The sequence below is a fragment of the Telopea speciosissima genome, chromosome 1 (assembly GCF_018873765.1).
Source record: "Telopea speciosissima isolate NSW1024214 ecotype Mountain lineage chromosome 1, Tspe_v1, whole genome shotgun sequence".
NCBI lineage: Eukaryota > Viridiplantae > Streptophyta > Magnoliopsida > Proteales > Proteaceae > Telopea > Telopea speciosissima.
Window position 1 is genome coordinate 63,698,014 of NC_057916.1, and position 17,398 is coordinate 63,715,411.

At 39.8% G+C, this 17,398-nt stretch overlaps 3 protein-coding genes across 3 annotated transcripts; 1 reads left to right on the forward strand and 2 right to left on the reverse strand.

Annotated features, from left to right (window-relative positions):
* Positions 1–1,951: 1,951 nt before the first annotated feature.
* LOC122658962 (LEAF RUST 10 DISEASE-RESISTANCE LOCUS RECEPTOR-LIKE PROTEIN KINASE-like 2.4) lies at positions 1,952–3,071 on the reverse strand. Its single transcript, XM_043854134.1, has one exon. The coding sequence runs from the start codon at positions 2,875–2,877 to the stop codon at positions 1,987–1,989; it is 891 nt and encodes a 296-aa protein (XP_043710069.1). The 5' UTR covers positions 2,878–3,071; the 3' UTR covers positions 1,952–1,986.
* Positions 3,072–10,547: 7,476 nt separating this feature from the next.
* On the forward strand, positions 10,548–11,090 carry LOC122652795 (uncharacterized mitochondrial protein AtMg00240-like). Its single transcript, XM_043846653.1, has one exon. The coding sequence runs from the start codon at positions 10,548–10,550 to the stop codon at positions 11,088–11,090; it is 543 nt and encodes a 180-aa protein (XP_043702588.1).
* A 4,436-nt stretch (positions 11,091–15,526) lies between these two features.
* On the reverse strand, positions 15,527–16,551 carry LOC122658973 (LEAF RUST 10 DISEASE-RESISTANCE LOCUS RECEPTOR-LIKE PROTEIN KINASE-like 2.4). Its single transcript, XM_043854144.1, has one exon. The coding sequence runs from the start codon at positions 16,460–16,462 to the stop codon at positions 15,536–15,538; it is 927 nt and encodes a 308-aa protein (XP_043710079.1). The 5' UTR covers positions 16,463–16,551; the 3' UTR covers positions 15,527–15,535.
* Positions 16,552–17,398: the final 847 nt, after the last annotated feature.

Here is a 17,398-nt window from a genome sequence, read left to right on the forward strand (position 1 = left end):
ATGGGGAGTGGTGGGATGAAGATGTGTCTGATCCGATCCTTCATAGCAGATGGTTGGAGATTTCCAATACTAGAAGTCATGGAAGGTTAACCTCTGACTTGGTTGTTTGGACTGCAAACCCGAAGGGTCTTTTTTCTCTCAAGACTGCGTGGGATAAAACTAGAACTCGAAGATGCTCGGTTCCGTGGAGTATGCCGATTTGGTTCCCGTCCTCCCAACCTTGCTTCTCTTTTATTGTTTGGCTCGCTATTTTGGGGCGGCTTACCACCAAGAGTAGACTTGCGGCCTGGAGTTTGACTAGAGAAATCATCTCTTCTTCCAGTGTCATTTTCCAAACACATTTGGCAGAGGATTCTTCTCTTGAATGGTTTCTCACAGCTCCCTCCCTTCCTGGCATGATGAGGTGAACTGGACCTATAGACACTTTATTGGTGATTCTATTCTCAATAATGTTCGTAGATTCAGCTTCAATGCCATGGTCTATCGCATATGGACTGAAAGGAACAGAAGGATTTTCGATCAAAAGGAGATGACTTCTGAGAGAATTCTTCATCAGATTATGCGGGATACTAGAGCTCGGTTTTCAGGAACCACGGCTAGGATCCCTGATAATAATGTTTCTAGAGATTTCTTTCTCCGGTGGGACATCAAGGTGGTATTCACGATCAGGCGCCCATCTCTCCACTATTGGTTACGCCCTCCATCTGGCTGCATTGCCACTAATTGTGATGGTTCGGCGAAAGATGATCATGCAGGGTATGGTGCCATGGCTTGTGATTCGATGGGAAGAGTCATCTTTGCTATGGCTGGAGGATCTAGCGATACCAACATCTTGCGCTTGGAGCTGGGGGCTGTCCGGTGCGGTTTTTATAAGGCTAAATCGCTCAAGCTTCCCCGTGTTCACATTCGGTCAGATTCCATTTGCGCCATCCATCTGATTAAGGGGTCCATCAAACCTCCTTGGCACTGTTTGGGATTGTTGGATGACATTCGGTCTCTTACTGAAGAGTTTACCTGCTGCATCTTTGCTCACGTTGTTAGAGAAGTTAATTCTTGTGCAGATCTCTTGGCGAATTTCATGCGTTCGGACCAGGAAGTCCACCTTAGCGCAAATTGTCTTCCTTCGGCTCTTTCCCGCCTTGTTGGGGAAGACTCCGAAGGAAGGAAATACCAAAGAATGTAATTTTATTTTTTTCTCTGATTCTTTATATATATAAAAGCTCCTTTTTCCCCAAAAAAAAACGTATGGTTCCAATTAATTTTAGAGGATGCCTTCAAAAGAGATAAAATCATAACAGATGTGTTATGCAAAGAATGATTCTAATCCAACGGTGATACACACATACATTATTACAATTTATAGACAAACATGGTGAATTTCATCAATGTGGATGGATGATGGGATTATGATTTATTGCCTTTACGGAGGAAGTGGAGTCCTGGAAACAGGGGTAAGGCTGCGTACATTAGACCCTCCCTAGACCCTGCTAAATGCGGGAACCTTGTGCACCGGGTTTTTTTTTACGGAGGAAGTGAAGTCCGGTGGATTTGTTGATCAGCATCAGTTGTAAATTTGTAATAGGATATGTAAGAAAGAGGCGCTCACAAAGGGCTACCAAAAAAAAAATTAGCTTAACACTTCACCAATGAATTAAACTTTGGTGGTTAAATGTCATTGGAGGGAATCTGGATTCGGATGAAACGAACAAATCAGGTTCGTAACAACCAAATGATATCCGATATTTCAATGTTGAGCTGACTACACTATTAATACATGGAATGTCTTACCTTATTAACTTATTTTGTGGAAATCTGTATTGTGTTCCCTTATCTTTTATGATTTCCAATCAGTAAATGCATGCAAGTTGCCTATTCCATCTAAAGAAATAGAAAAGAATTTTCCCAACAAAAAATACATATTTTTCTGGGAAACTAAGAATGTCATATACAAGAAATATATATATATATAAATATATATTAAAGCAATTAAGATATTGATCTGGTAGAAGAATCATCTAATTGTCTTGAAGGAGAAGATAAGAAAGGCTTGGGAGGAATTGGCAAAGCTTCAAGGTTTCCTTCTAACATTTCCACTACTTTGCTGATTGATGGTCGATTTAATGGATCCATTTGTATGCACCATAAACCCACTAAAACCATCTTTCTGACTATTTCTTCTTCCTCTTTCGTCATAACCATGTCTAATTGTAAATGCTCACTTTGTCCAATATGCTCATAGATCCAATCCTGAAAATAAATTTCACTAGTGTGATCAACTCCTTTATCAAAGTTCTTTCGTCCTCCAACCATTTCTAGTACCATCATTCCATAACTATAAACATCTGACTTGTGTAAAACTCCTCCAAAGTTTCGAGAGAACACTTCTGGTGCAATATATCCTATGGTCCCTCTAGTATTTGACATTGATATGATACTATCGTTTTTAGGACATAGTTTAGCAAGACCAAAGTCAGATATCTTTGGACAAAAGTCTTCATTCAAAAGAATATTATGAGGTTTTATGTCAAAATGCAGAATTCGAGTGTTACAACCACAATGTAAATACTCTAACCCCCGAGCGATGCCAACTGCAATTTGATGTAGTCTGTCCCAACCGAGGTGAGGGCATGTTTCAATTGATTTCTTGTTGTAGATTAGTGCTCTTTTGGATCCATCAAAGCAAAAACCCAGAAAAGTGACAATATGAACATGGGAAGTCTTACTAATGCTTTCAACTTCATTAATAAAGTCTTCTCCATTATTACCTTTAAAATCATTTAGGACTTTCACTGCAACCAAACGACCATCTGGTAGCTTCCCTTTGAATACACCATCGAAACCACCTTGGCCTAATTTTTCTTTAAACGAATTTGTCATTTTCTTGATGTCTGAATAACTATATCTTTTGGGTGCCAAGGATCCATAATTCTTTAGAAACGCCTCAAGATTTTGAATGTTTCTTGTTCTTTTCTTCCAAAATGATATCAATCCATTTGGTGATGATTTCCTTCTCAAGTAGCACACAAGAATTGCCACTAATGTAACCACCGATATAAAGCTTGATACAATACCTGTAAGCCATACACACAAGAAAAAAAAATAGAAGAGATAATCAAACAACCAAAGATGTTAGGAATGATGACAATATACACATCACCAAAAGTGCAAATCTCATGCTTGTATACAGACTAAACATACTATAGTTTCACCATTGGCTTCAACCTGTACTTTTGAAGCATATTAGTGAAAATTAGGGTTGTCAAGTTGGCCCAACAAACCCGAGCCCGCCCTAAGCTCGGACAGGGCTTGGGCCTAGTTTTTAAGCCCATAGGGCTGATTGGGTTTCATTTTCTCATAGCCCTGACAGAGTCGGGCCAAGCTTGAGTTGGGGCCTCGAGCTGAGCTGGGCCGTGTATTAAACATTGATATATGTATGATGGGATCTTTATCTGCTCCATTTCCCCTCCTGGTCCATTTCCCCAAGTCCCTCTAATATGGGGCGGAAATGACCACCCTACCTTCTGCCCGAACACAGTGCTCGGGTGGGGTCCAACTCCCCCTATTAGAGGGACTTGGGGAAATGGACCGGGCAGGAAATGGGGCAGATAATTTTTCATGTATGATGATAATTAAAGAGGGGAAGGACCGGAGAGCTCCCTTTGCCAGTGATCCTGAAGCCGGCGACGACCACTGATCATTTTCTCTGGCGTAGTTCTCTCACTTGCGTGAGTTTGTGGCGGCCATGTCTGTAACCCCAACAAGGGTTCCAATATGATGGAAGCCCTAGCATAGGTGCCTCTGATTTGTCCAATCTGATATCCCTTGCTCGTATGGATGTAATTGGTTGGGCCTTTACTTAGTCTAACATGTGATTCCTGCGCTTTTAACTTGCTACTATGAGCTTTGACTGGGCTTGATTCATGTTAGGTTGTTGGTTGGCAGATTCATTTCTGGTAAGCCTGATTTGTTCATATGGACTTGGTTTGTTCCTACTGGGATTCAATCCTACTTCTTGGGTTTGATGTGTTTGACTTTGTCTTGACCCTATTATCTTGGGTTAGATCTGATATATATATATATATATATATATATATATATATATAGAGAGAGAGAGAGAGAGAGAGAGAGAGAGCGCAATCAAGATCAATCAGGGTTGGGCCAGTCGGGCCTGGTTTGAGGGTTTGTTAGGCTCTGGCAAGGCCGGTCTGTGCTTGGGTCGAGTTTAAGACCCCTAGGTTTAGGTTAGGGTTTGAGGCAAGTCTGGCGCAGCCCGGTCCATCGACACCCTTGGGGAAAATAAGTTTATTGTATAAGGTGCACAGGGTGTATGCAATGCAATACACCTTATTGTTTGGGAATAGTTCATTCGTCTTCCTTTTCTTTTGTTAATACAAAGAACTTAATAATTCTTAAAGCTATAATACCGCAATTTGGATCCTCTACTGCCGCCTGCCTGTGCGGATGGTGTGCAGCCTTACACAAGCAGGGTGTGGATCCCGTCTGGGCAGGGTGCTTGGGCAATGGATAGGGCGATCATTTCGCCCTGTCTGTGTGTTGCCCCTGCTGCCTGTGTGAGGTTGAACCCCGGCTACATGGGCAGGTGTCGTCGAGAGCTTCAGAGGATCCCAATCCTAAACTAAAAAATAAAAATAAAAAACAGAAAAAGTCTTACCAATTGCAAGCCTCTTTCCCAAATTTAGAGTTTCTGCCAACAAATCAACAGATTGTTAGTTTTTCTACCAAAAAAAAAAAAGATTGTTAGAGACGAAATCAAACCTTACTCACCTACAAAACAAAATCTAAAACTAGTAATTAAGAGAAGTAACGGAGAACTTACTACTCGAGTGGAAGCAAATGGGTTGGTATGAAGTCCAGTTATAGCCACAACTCCCATTAGATACCCTGCAAGAGTCACAGGTGTTGATCACATCTCCAGTCCATTCCACCTCAGAGCCTTTGTTTATTGCCGAGGCGATAGTGGACTCTGATGCTTCTGTTGTGCCCAGGCCCGCCCATGATGTTCCGAGGACTATAACCACCTGGCTTGTTTGACATGTCTCGATTGGATCTGATCCCACTCCTCCCCTGCTGCTGCTGCTGCTGATGTTGAAGTAGACCCAACCATTTGGAACGCTACTATTTTCACTAGTATTGCAAATAACTTGGGAGGGAGTTGTAGCACCGAATGTTAGGTTTGAAGAGCAACCATAGAACAAGATCAAGTTGAGATCATTGATAGTATACTTGAAGAGATTGAAATCAGTGGTGGTGTTATAGAGTGATTGCTGCACACAGATTACATCGCTGAAATCCATTCGAACAATCCTCAGAGTCCTGGCCGACCAACCATCGATATTCAAAATCCGGTAAGTTGTATGACTAATCTCTATGGTCGCTGAGTTGGTATCGGTGAAGCAGTTGAGCTTCATACCGGGGACACCACAGTAGTCTGGCCGAGAACTTCCCCAGAAAGGATATCCAATTCCATTAATATCTCCACAGTCAAACGTGCCTTTGCAGGTTGAGTATTTATCTTCACTACCACAACACAAAGATATGATGAAGAAGAGGAAGATGATCAAGAGGAACGGAAGGTGAGAAGGGAAGATTGTTTTGGAGTTCATCTGGGGAAGGAAATTCAGTTCAGAAGAAATTAATTGATTCATTTGAGTGAGTTATCACAACAGGTTCAAATTAATAGACATATTGGAAGTATATTCGCTATTCTACGGTCCTAAAAGTTGGATAACATTTTAGGATTGGTGTGTGATTGGATGTATTGTGTATATCCGTCATTCCACGGTCCCGGTTTACTTTTTGGGATTGATGTGTGGTTTGTGTGATTACACTTTAATTGAAAAAAGAAAAGAGTTATGGATCTATTTGGTAGATGAATGACTTGGTCAAATAGTGACTTTTAGCCAATAAAATTGAAACATATGTTGGATGCATTAATGCTAGTATTTGCTTGTCTATAGTTTGTGGGGACTTTTAGCCAATAGAATTGAAGCATATGTTGGATGCATTAATGCAAGTATTTGCTTGTCTATAGCTTGTGGGGACTTTTAACCGATTTAAATGAGACAATTCATCTGTCTTTGTCATCATAGCCTTTGGATGACCAAGTAAGCAACTCTGTTGAGACTAAGAAAGCTGTTTTTTTCATTCTGAAATCTTTAAATTCATTACAAACTAAACACTCTTCTTGGTGGCGTTTCCATTGAAAACTTCCTATTCATCCCAAATTCAAATTATTTTTTTGGCTTGTCTTAAATGTAGGACTACCTGTTAAAGCAACCATCTCGAAATGGATTCAGACCAATTCTCGTTGTGTTTTATGTGGATTTAGTAGTGAATCCATTTGGCATCTCTTCATTTCTTGTGACTGGACTAAGCATCTCTAGGCGGCAGGCCCGTTGGGATTAAGAACGGAACATCTCTCCCACCCCACTCTCATCCAAATGTGTGATTCCCTTTTACGTGATAAATTCTGTGACAAAGCCATAGCTAAATGGTTTTTTTCAATGTTTATCATAACTTGTTATTTTATTTGGCATCATAGGAATAGGGTAATACATATGGCGGCTAAACCAGATCTGATATGGATTATGAACACATTAGTAAAAAATGGTTATATGATCTTAATATTTACCCCCTACCCCCCACCTTTGTAACAATTCCTCGTCATTTGATTCTGATATTCCTCTTTTATTTTGTTTAGATAATATGTCGGTATTTCACTATCCTATTCTTATATGCACAGGAACAACCATGCGCCTCCAATATAAACAGATCTGTTTGGGTAATTACCATTTGCAGTAGAGAGAATTTAAAATCATAGCTGCAGGTTATTTGGGAATTAACAATTTTTTGGAGACAGAACTCTTTTGCATTAACCAGGGCCTGGAACTGTCTAAAAGGGACAAATACAACATCAAAGAAGTGTGGTGTAGTAACAAGGACTTTGTGGATATTGTTAACGATATAGATGAGTGCTGACTCATTCACCCACATGTTTATAATGTTGTATATGGCTGTCATTTTATGTATACCACAGAATAGGTAGTTAGGGATTCTTTTATTTCTTTCCTTTCTTATGGCGTGAATCACTCCCTATCTTGTATATTTATTCATTTCATTTCTCAATGAGATCATATCAGATTACCACCATATGAAACTTAACTTAGTATCAGCGTAAAACTGATCCTGAGCTCCTCTAATGGCTTCGGCAGCCTCTAACCCTACTTCTCCTTATTTCCTTCATAATTCGGACCATCCCGGCACGCTGCTGGTCACCCAACTTCTCAATGGTGACAATTTTCCTACATGGAGTCGCGCAATCACCATGGCTCTTCAAGCCAAGAACAAAATCTGTTTCATCAACGGTTCCCTCCCACAACCAGCCGATGACTCTGATGATCTTCCAGCTTGGAAACGCTGCAACTCCATGGTCACATCATGCTTGATCCATTCAACCATTCCTTCCATTGCCGACAGTATCTTATAGAGCACTAATGCTCATGCCATTTGGGAATTCTTCTCTGCTCGATTTTCTCAATAGAATGCACTCCGTATCTTTGAGATACGGCGTTCCATCTCCAACCTTTCACAAGGCACTGACTCCATTTCCAAGTACTATACTACCTTGAAGGCCCTTCGGGATGAACTTGTTGCCTACCGTTCGCTCCCTATATGCACCTATGGTGCCATGACTACACTCCACTCCTTTGTGGAAACGGATGCACTGATCGACTTCTTCCAAGGCCTAAACGATTCGTTCTCGGCGGTTCATAGTCAGATCCTTCTGATGGATCCCTTACCCACCATGGCCAAGGCATACTCATTGCTCCTTTAGGAGGAGCGCCAGCGTTCTCTGCAGAGCTCGTGATCCCCTGCTCAGGACCAGGTTGCCATGGCTTCTCAGCAGTCTTCTTCTAGCCCGGAACGACCTTGTTATCACTGCAATTTCTGCTACATTGATGGACATTCTGACTCCCGGTGTTTCAAACAACATGGGTACCCAGCCAATTGGACCCCTCGCACAAATCTGGCATGCGCACCGCTACACCAACCCGCACCCCACCTGCTCGCCCTGCTGCCCATCTCTCCCAATCTTCGGACCAGGCATCTGCTGCCCCCACGGCTTCCCTTACTGCCGATCAGCTACAACAGCTCCTATCCTCCTTCCTACTGGTACTCCCCATCCACTAGCCCACGTTGCAGGTACTGCCTTACTGGCCTTACCCTCCCCCTCCTTTTGGATTATCAATACTAGCACCACAGATCATATGGTTTCAGATCTGAATTTTTTTTCCACTTCCTCCCCATCCCCTTCTACTAATCGGCTTCCAAATGAGTCGACAACCCCGGTTACTCATATTGGAATCGTTTCTCTTTCTCCCAAATTGCACCTTACTGACGTTTTACACGTTCCATCATTTAATTATAATCTTTTATCTGTTAGCAAACTTACCACCTCCTCTGATTGCATTCTCACTTTCATGTCTAATTCTTGTGTTTTTCAGGACCGACGGACAAAGATGATTTTTGCGACGGGTAAGCGGCATGGTGGTTTATACTTCTTGGACCCCTCGGTTTCGATAGCTTCTGCCACCACCTCTCCCCAGTTTGACCTTTGGCATTGGAGACTCGGTCATCCGTCTCCCTCTTTATTTTCTCATTTGAAAATTTTGGATAATTCTGTTTCTTTTTTACCTAAGCATATATGCACTGTTTGTCCTCTTGCTAAACGAACACGTTTGCCGTTTACTTCGAGCATGATATCTACTACATCTTGTTTTGATCTTATACATGTTGATGTTTGGGGCCCTTACCACACCCCGACCCACTCTAGGGCACGTTGCTTTTTTACCATTGTCGATGATTACACTTGCACAACTTGGGTGTTTCTCATGAACCACAAATCTGAAGTGAATTTTTTAATTCGCTCCTTTTTTCTCATGGTGAAAAATTAATTTGATGCTTCCATTCACAAAATACACTCCGATAATATGCGTGAATTTTTTAACAAAGATACCTTTGCATATTTCACATCACTTGGGGTGCTTCAAGAATCGAGTTGTGTTTATACTCCACAACAAAACGGCGTTGTGGAGCGTAAACACCGTCACATTTTAGCCATTGCACGTGCCCTCCGTTTTCAAAGTGGCATTCCCCTCGAATTTTGGGGTGACTGTGTCCTCACCGCTTGTTATCTAATTAACCGGTTACCCACCCCTGTGCTTCAAGGGCGTACTCCCCATGAACTTTTATTTCACAAGAAACCCACCCTCTCCCACCTCAAAGTATTTGGTTGTCTCTGTTTTGGGCGTAATACTACAATTCGCCATAAATTTGACCACCGAGCCTTACCGGGAATTTTTGTTGGGTATCTTCATGGCCAAAAGGGTTACAAGATATACGACCTCACCTCTAAAAAAATTTATGTTTCCCGAGATGTGGTTTTTCATGAATCCATATTTCCCTTTCACTTACAATTCAACCCTTCCATCACACCCTCCTCTATTTTACCTCTACCCCATTTATGACCATGATAAATCCCCTCAACCACCCATTCTAGATGACCCCACCCATGCCACCCCTGATGACCCCCCGCCATACCTGTTGAACCGAACCCACCCGTGGAGCTTCCATAATCCACTCCTCTGAACACCACTCTCACCACCCCACCCATCTGTCCCACTCGAATACCAAAGAAACCGAGCTACCTGAAGGATTATTGTCTCTCCCTTGCCCAAGCAACGACATCTTCAACGATCGGTTCAGGTATAGTTTACCCTTTGGTTAATTCTTTATGTTACCACTGCTTTTCCAATACTCACAGATCTTTTCTCACTGCTCTAACTGCTACCTCTGAGCTAACCACTTTTGCAGAAGCCATGAAATTTCCAGAATGGCGCGCTGCCATGGAATTCGAAATTAATGCTCTTACAACCAATCAAACTTGCTCCCTTGTCCCACTCCCTGCTGGTAAGCATGCTATTGGTTCCAAATGGGTTTTCAAAATTAAACGAAAGCCCGATGGTTCAATTGAGCGATACAAAGCCCGCCTTGTTGCCAAGGGCTACACCCAAGTTGAAGGGGTCGATTACCATGACACTTTTGCACCGGTTGCTAAACTGGTCACTGTCCGTGTTTTACTTACTATTGCCATTGCAAATGCTTGGCCTATTAGGCAGCTCGATGTCCACAATGCTTTCTTAAACGGGGATCTCATTGAAGATGTTTACATGCAGCCCCCACCTGGCTATCGGCGCAAGGGGGACAATATGGTTTGCAAATTGCAACGCTCTCTATATGGTCTCAAGTAGGCCTCCCGCAATTGGTTCTCTAAGCTATCCACTGCCTTGATTGGTTTTGATTTTACCCAATCCGAGGCTGATCATTCTTTTTTTTTCTTCATCGGGCACCTGTGTTAGTTTTTGTACTTGTTCATATGGACGACATCATAATTACTGGGTCTGATGCAACCTAACATCAGGACATCAAGGACCGCATCTGTACCCGACCAGTTTCATACAAAAGACATGGGGGTACTCAAATATTTCCTTGGCATAGAAGTCGCCCGTTCTCAGCACGGTCTCTATCTCTGCCAAAGGAAATACACTTTGGATATTTTGGATGATTGTGGTCTCACTGGAGGTCGGCCTGCTGATTTTTCAATGGAGCAAAATTTAAAACTTTCAGATACATCAGGGCCCATCCTCAGTGACCCAGCTCCCTATCGACGGTTGGTTGGTCACTTAATCCATCTCACTGTCACACGACCGGATATTGTACATACTATTAATATGTTAAGCCAATTCATGCATCAACCCCGTCAACCGCACCTTGACGCCGCACACCAGTTACTTAGATATTTGAAAGGTACACCAGGTCAAGGTCTCCTCATCCCTGCCAAGAATGCTCTTGAACTCAGTGCTTACTGCGATTCGGACTGGGCCAGTTGCCCGATGACTCACGTTCCACAATTGGTTATTGCATATTTCTTGGCTCTGTTCCCATATCTTGAAAGACAAAAAAACAAGTCACTGTATCTCGTTCTTCCGCAGACCTTTCTTATGGAGTGAATCACTCCCTATCTTGTATATTTATTCATTTTATTTCTCAATGAGATCATATCAAATTACCACCATATGAACCTTAACAGTTATGATAAAGAATCCAAGTGCTGATGTGCGACACTAGCCTCTTCTCTCAATACTTCTCAAGGCAATCAAGCTTTGAATTCAGTTTTTTTTGCCCATACCACAAATGTATGTTTTAACAACTTATGTATCCATTAACAAAGAGCAATAGTGCTCTCAAACAATATTGTACAAACCCTTTTAGCTTAATATATATTTTCTATTCCCATAAAAAAAAAGCTTTGTTGAAACTTTAGGCTACGTTTGGATACCAAGAAAAGAAAATAAAAAATTCAAAAAAATAAATAAATTTGAGGAGAGAGATGAGACCAAAAAACAAGGAGTAAGGTCAATTTTGAACATTCTAGCCATCAATTTCTTCTTTGCTCTGCTTCATCGTATTATTCTTGTTGATCCAAATGTACACCTGACCAGCACAGTACCTTTTAGTAGAAAGCCAATGGTATGGTAATAAAAAATGGACAAAGTTTTCCTCTACACAAAGACTATGGTTTACCCACCATCCTAGGGTTATAGTATATTCCAAAATACCCTTCCGATATCTATTACCGCCCTCTCCCGCCCCTCAATGAATTAGATCCCATTCACCGTGGGTGGAGGGAAACTCGGTCCATAAATAATTGCTTTCTTCTAAGAAACTTGACAATCTAAATACCATCACAAATCTCCATTAGTGTGGTGGTTGTTCCGTTATAAGGAACCAAATCCTTCACTTGTATGTCATTTTTAGTTTTCTCATTTGATGATGAGACCAAGCTTCCCGCATCCACCACACAACTTCCATGTTTATTCTCTATCATTGGTGTCGACATCAATCTCTCTGTAAAAACAGAGGACAACCCCTCATTCAACTTCCAATTTTTTTTTTTTTTTAAATTTAAAAAAATAAATAAATAAGGCAAGTTTGTTGAGGCTTTAGTTGGATTGAATGAGGGGAAACCAGCAGAAAGGGAAGCGTGATACCCGTTTGTTTAGAGACAGAGTCACACGCAAGCATCTCGGGACCTTAAGATCTGTTGGACATCCTTCAAGATCTTATCTAGGTGACGTTTTTAGTTAGCTGAACTGAAACAAACACTTAGAAATCAAAACCCATCACTAGCCCAAGTACTCTTAACACCATAACTCTCAACAGGAGAGAAACACCTAACTGGTAGGGGTTTAAACGAAAGCAAGGGAAGGAGGCATTATCACATACTCGAACTTACAACAGAAATAAATGAGGAGGCGCGGCGGCAGTGCTGGCGATGGAGGAGGAGGAGGAGGTAGCGGCTGTGGTGGTGGTGTTGGCAGTGGAGGAGAAAAGAAATGGGTGTTTTAGGTTGAAGATGATGAAAAGGGTATTATTGTAATTTTAATTGTGGTGTTTTAGAAAAGGGTGAAAAGACTTTCAAACAATAACTAACAGCTGGTTAGTTTGGGCATTATAAAAAATCTAACTATGCCACATCAGCACTTAACAGGCAGATGCTAACGGCATGGGAGAAATTAGTAATTTTTTGAAAACTATAGGGAAATCGTATGTAAGGTGGGAAAACCAAGGGGAGGAACGTGTAATTAGGGTAAAGTACAGGGGAGGGGTACGTAATTTTCCCTTTCTTATATGATGTTTGAGAAAAATCAAGAGGAAGAAAATTTTCATCTAATCTTTCTTTCATATCCGTCCAAGTATTAATATGACAGAGACCTCTCCATTATAGGTTTTGTTGAAATTGTCGCCACCAAACCAAGGCATGACCCTTAAGTTTTGTGGCCACAAAATCAACTTTTCTCTCCTCCAACAATTCTTTCCATTTAAAAAAAATTCAATACAAGCAATACAATCAACATCAAGCTCGGAATTGAATTTACCATAAAAATTGCTTACATCCCGGATTTTTCCTAAGCATCGTTCAACCACCCAAAGAGTTTGCACATGTGCTTGTTGAGATTGAACTAAAGTAGGACTTGAAGAATCGTCACTTTCATCATCCTAGCGTTCTTCAGGGATGCGAAAGTTGGGTCCATACCAATTGTTGAAGCTGATGAACTACATGTTAAAGCCATCATTGGAAGCCGTCATAAAATTTATTGCATCATTTGTTTGAGGTTATCATTTGCTTGCTACAATTGAGTCCCTTTATCTCATAATGCAACTTCTTATGCTGCAGTTGTACGTTGATTTCTCCTTGCTCTTCGCATTGTGAAGATGAACAAGCTCCAAGATCAGAGCCCACTCCGATACCAAGTTGATGTAAGCCAAGTTTAAATTAATAATAAATATTTTACTAATGAGAACAGGGTCGCACAATACATGGGGATTCACTTGATGAGTGGGGACTCACTCAACCCAACAAGAGGATTCTCTCTACTCTCAAAAGAATTAACTTAAAGTTCATACATAGAAAATAAGATTCAAAAGCTCCTTTCAAAAAAAAATCTCATATTTAAAGGGGATGGGGAAAGAGACGTTAGAGGGAGGGGGAAAAGAAGAGGTCCGTCGGCTTTTAAAAGTTAAAAAAAAAAAAAAGAGTTGTGGGGGGGGGGGGGATTGAGAGGTTAATGAAATATGATGTCATCACCATCCCTAAAAAATAGTAGAAGAAACCAATATGGATCAACAAAGACAAGTCAAAAGTTGGGCATTGCTCTAAATGATCAGTTTATAACTCTTGAAGGAAAGGTAAATCCCATCATTGAGCTACTACTCACCATGTGGTAGGTCGATTATTAGTCAAACTAGTTAGACATGTTTCCATGCCATCGTCTAGTCAGTGGTTAATATTCAGTGCACTTGTCAATATAATGATTTGATAATTGTTTTGTCTGAAGAATTTGAATCGTTAAAGAGGAGTCTCATACATGTGAGCCATGTTACCAAGATGGCCCACTTCATTGACTTCTAACTTGTCAAATGGTCAAAATAATCAAACCACCACCCGAACATGGCAAAAAGGGTTCCAGACATGAAACTACTTAAACACCATCAATGTTGGAAACCTTTTTCCCATTATCATTTGTGTTTTACCTTCACCTTTGGCAATGAAATTTTCTTTTTTCCTGTGTTAAAAAAAAATCTCATTGGAATGGCAACATTTTTTGAATTATAGAATACTTGTTTTGAAATAACGGTAAGGAGCATTGGGACATTATAATTTGGTAGTCTATCTCTATTGGCAAGTGTTTTCCATTTTGCATGCTTTACAGGATTCATGAAAATTAAACTTGAATAGAAGGGACAGTTTGTTTGATGGGGAGGATGGGGGTGGGAATGCTGTGGGACAGGGTCACATAGTGTATTGGGTTGAAGAACAAGGGTGAGATTTTTTACTTTTCCCATGAACAGTAACCAAAGTCCCACCAATTTGGTAGGACGTATTAGTGGGACTTTGGTTAGGATAGGGGTGGGATTTTCAAGTGCCACATCAGCAGACAAAGCATTTAATGTTATTTCCTAAGGTTTTGTAAGTTCACCATCCCAGGTTAACCAAACAAGGTTGCGGTGGAATTTTGATATGCCACATCAACACCTTCCCACCCCAATTCTCCCACCCCACTTAATCTCTGTCAAACTAACAGCCCTAATAGTTCATGGACTTAGGTTTGCTACAAATGAAAAGAATTCTCCACTCCACCCTAGCATTGGACTGATGCATTGGCATAAAATAAGGCATCGGTGGAATTTTGATGATTGATTAATTTTTCCTTAAGAATATATATTCAATTATTTGTATGTTTGAAATTTTTATTTGTATATTTAAGAATTTTTGTGTCTAGAACCGTTAAGGAACCAGAATAAGATCATCTGATTATTAAACGAGATTGGATCCTAATTTTGGGACCGTTTAGTAAACAAAAAGGTTTAGGGATTGGCCCCTTTGAGCCGGAACCGATAAGAAACCGTACCAATTACCCAAAATTGACACATTTGACACCCTTAGCTATAATGTATTGGAAGAATGTGTAATCATACAAATGTATTGGAAGAATCTAATTGTACGATTGGTATCAAAATCAAACAAAACCGTTAATGGTTACCCTTTCACCTTGGAAGGGTTTTCCACGTTAAAAATTGGTGTGTTTGTTTGGTGACTAGGTTGATTTGATTATTTGGGTTATTGGTTTTGCAAATATTTTTCCATTGTGTTTGTCCATTAATTTGCACACAGGTTAGAAAGGGTTTGATTTTCCCAACACCTGTGTCCTTGATGATGATTTCCAATTAGTAAATTCGAGTGCAGGTTGTCTTTCCCATCTAAAGAAATAGAAAGAATTTCCCCAATGAAAAATACATATTCTTTTTTTTTGTAACAAAAAAAAAAATACATATTCTTTTGGGAAACTAAGAATGTCATATACAAGAAATATTTATGTATATATATAGGCAATTAAGATGTTGATCTGGTAAAAAATTCAGCTAGATGTCTTGAAGGATACGATAAGAAAGGCTTGGGGGGAATTGGCAATGATTCAAAGTTTCCTTCTAACATATCCACCACTTTGCTAATTGATGGTCGATTCAATGGATCCATTTGTATGCACCATAAACCCACTAAAACCATCTTTCTGACTATTTCTTCTTCCTCTTCCGTCATAACCATGTCTAATTGTAAATGCTCATTTTCTCCAATATGCACATAGATCCAATCCGGAAAATAAATTTCACTAGTGTGATCAACTCCTTTATCAAAGTTCTTTCGTCCTCCAACCATTTCTAGTACCATCATTCCATAGCTATAAACATCTGACTTGTGTGAAACTCCTCCAAAATTCCGAGAGAACACTTCGGGTGCAATATATCCTATGGTCCCTCTAGTATCTGCCATTGATATGATACTATCTTTTCTAGGACATAGTTTTGCAAGACCAAAGTCAGATATCTTTGGACAAAAGTCTTCATCCAAAAGAATATTATGAGGTTTTATATCAAAATGCAGAATTTGAGTGTTACAACCACGATGTAAATACTCTAACCCCCGAGCGATGCCAATTGCAATTTGATGTAGTCTGTCCCAACCGAGGTGAGGGCATGTTATCATTGATTTCTTGTTGTAGATGAACTTCTCAAGAGATCCGTTGGACATGAACTCATAGATAAGTGCTCTTTTGGAGTCATCAAAACAAAAACCCAGAAAAGTGACAATATGAACATGAGAAGTCGTACTAATGCTTGCAACTTCATTAATAAACTCTTCTCCATTTCCTATAGAGCCATTTAGGACTTTTACTGCAACCAAACGACCATCGGGTAGCTTCCCTTTGAATACACCACCGTAACCACCTTGCCCCAATTTTTCTTTAAATGAATTCGTCATTTTTTTTATGTCTGAATAACTATATCTTTTGGGTGCTAGAGACCCATAATTGCTTAGAAAAGCCTCAACATTTTGAGTGCTTCTTCTTTTTTTCTTCCAAAACTTCAATCCATAAGATGATAATTTCCTGAAGTAAAATGCAAGAATTGCTAATAATATAGTTCCAACGGCAAAACTTGATCCTGTAAGAAAAAATAAATAAATAAAAAAACGATAAATATTGTTTGGGAATAATCCATTTGTCTTCTTTTTCTTTTGTCAATACAAATAAACTTAACATATCTTAGAGTTATAATAACTAATTCAACTGATAAATTCAAAAATAGAAAATATAGAACAAGTATTATTACCTATTGCAAGCTTCCTTCCCAAGGTTTGATTGGTTTTCCCTGCTACAAAATCATGAGAAGCAAAATATTATTAATTCAAATAATAAATATTGTATAGCTGGGTAAACTCCGAATGCAAACTTCTAACTAAAAATTTCCATCCCATTAGTGGTCTAAAAACAGGAAAGAAAAAAAAATATTTGAGAACGGTCGATCTATTCAATAAATTTGACCGATTCCCTTTGTTTCCAGCCAATTCTGACCACTTCTACAATTCTATTCCGATTCTGTTTTTAAAACCTCGACTCAGATTACTTGGTTTTCATATATAAACAAGAAGTCTGAAAAAACAATTTGACCCATATGTATCTGATAATTTTTTTTAATTTATATATTTTTCTTTTCTCATAAAAAATAAATTCAAATAAACAAAAGAAGCAACAGAAGAGGGAAAATAAAAATAAAAATAAAAAAATTCGACGATAATAGAAGAGGGGAAAAAAGAGATATGAATATTTCAGAATAAGAAAGATAAAGAGAAAGCAAAACACCTATAACCCGAGCACATAGAGAACAATAGCTTTAAGAGTTGTGGTTCCACCATGAG

What these genes read in the sequence shown, in the direction of transcription:
- LOC122658973 (XM_043854144.1), bottom strand. Translation starts at nt 16,462, where the DNA reads ATGACGAATTCATTTAAAGAAAAATTGGGGCAAGGTGGTTACGGTGGT.
- LOC122652795 (XM_043846653.1), top strand. Translation starts at nt 10,548, where the DNA reads ATGGGGGTACTCAAATATTTCCTTGGCATAGAAGTCGCCCGTTCTCAG.
- LOC122658962 (XM_043854134.1), bottom strand. Translation starts at nt 2,877, where the DNA reads ATGACAAATTCGTTTAAAGAAAAATTAGGCCAAGGTGGTTTCGATGGT.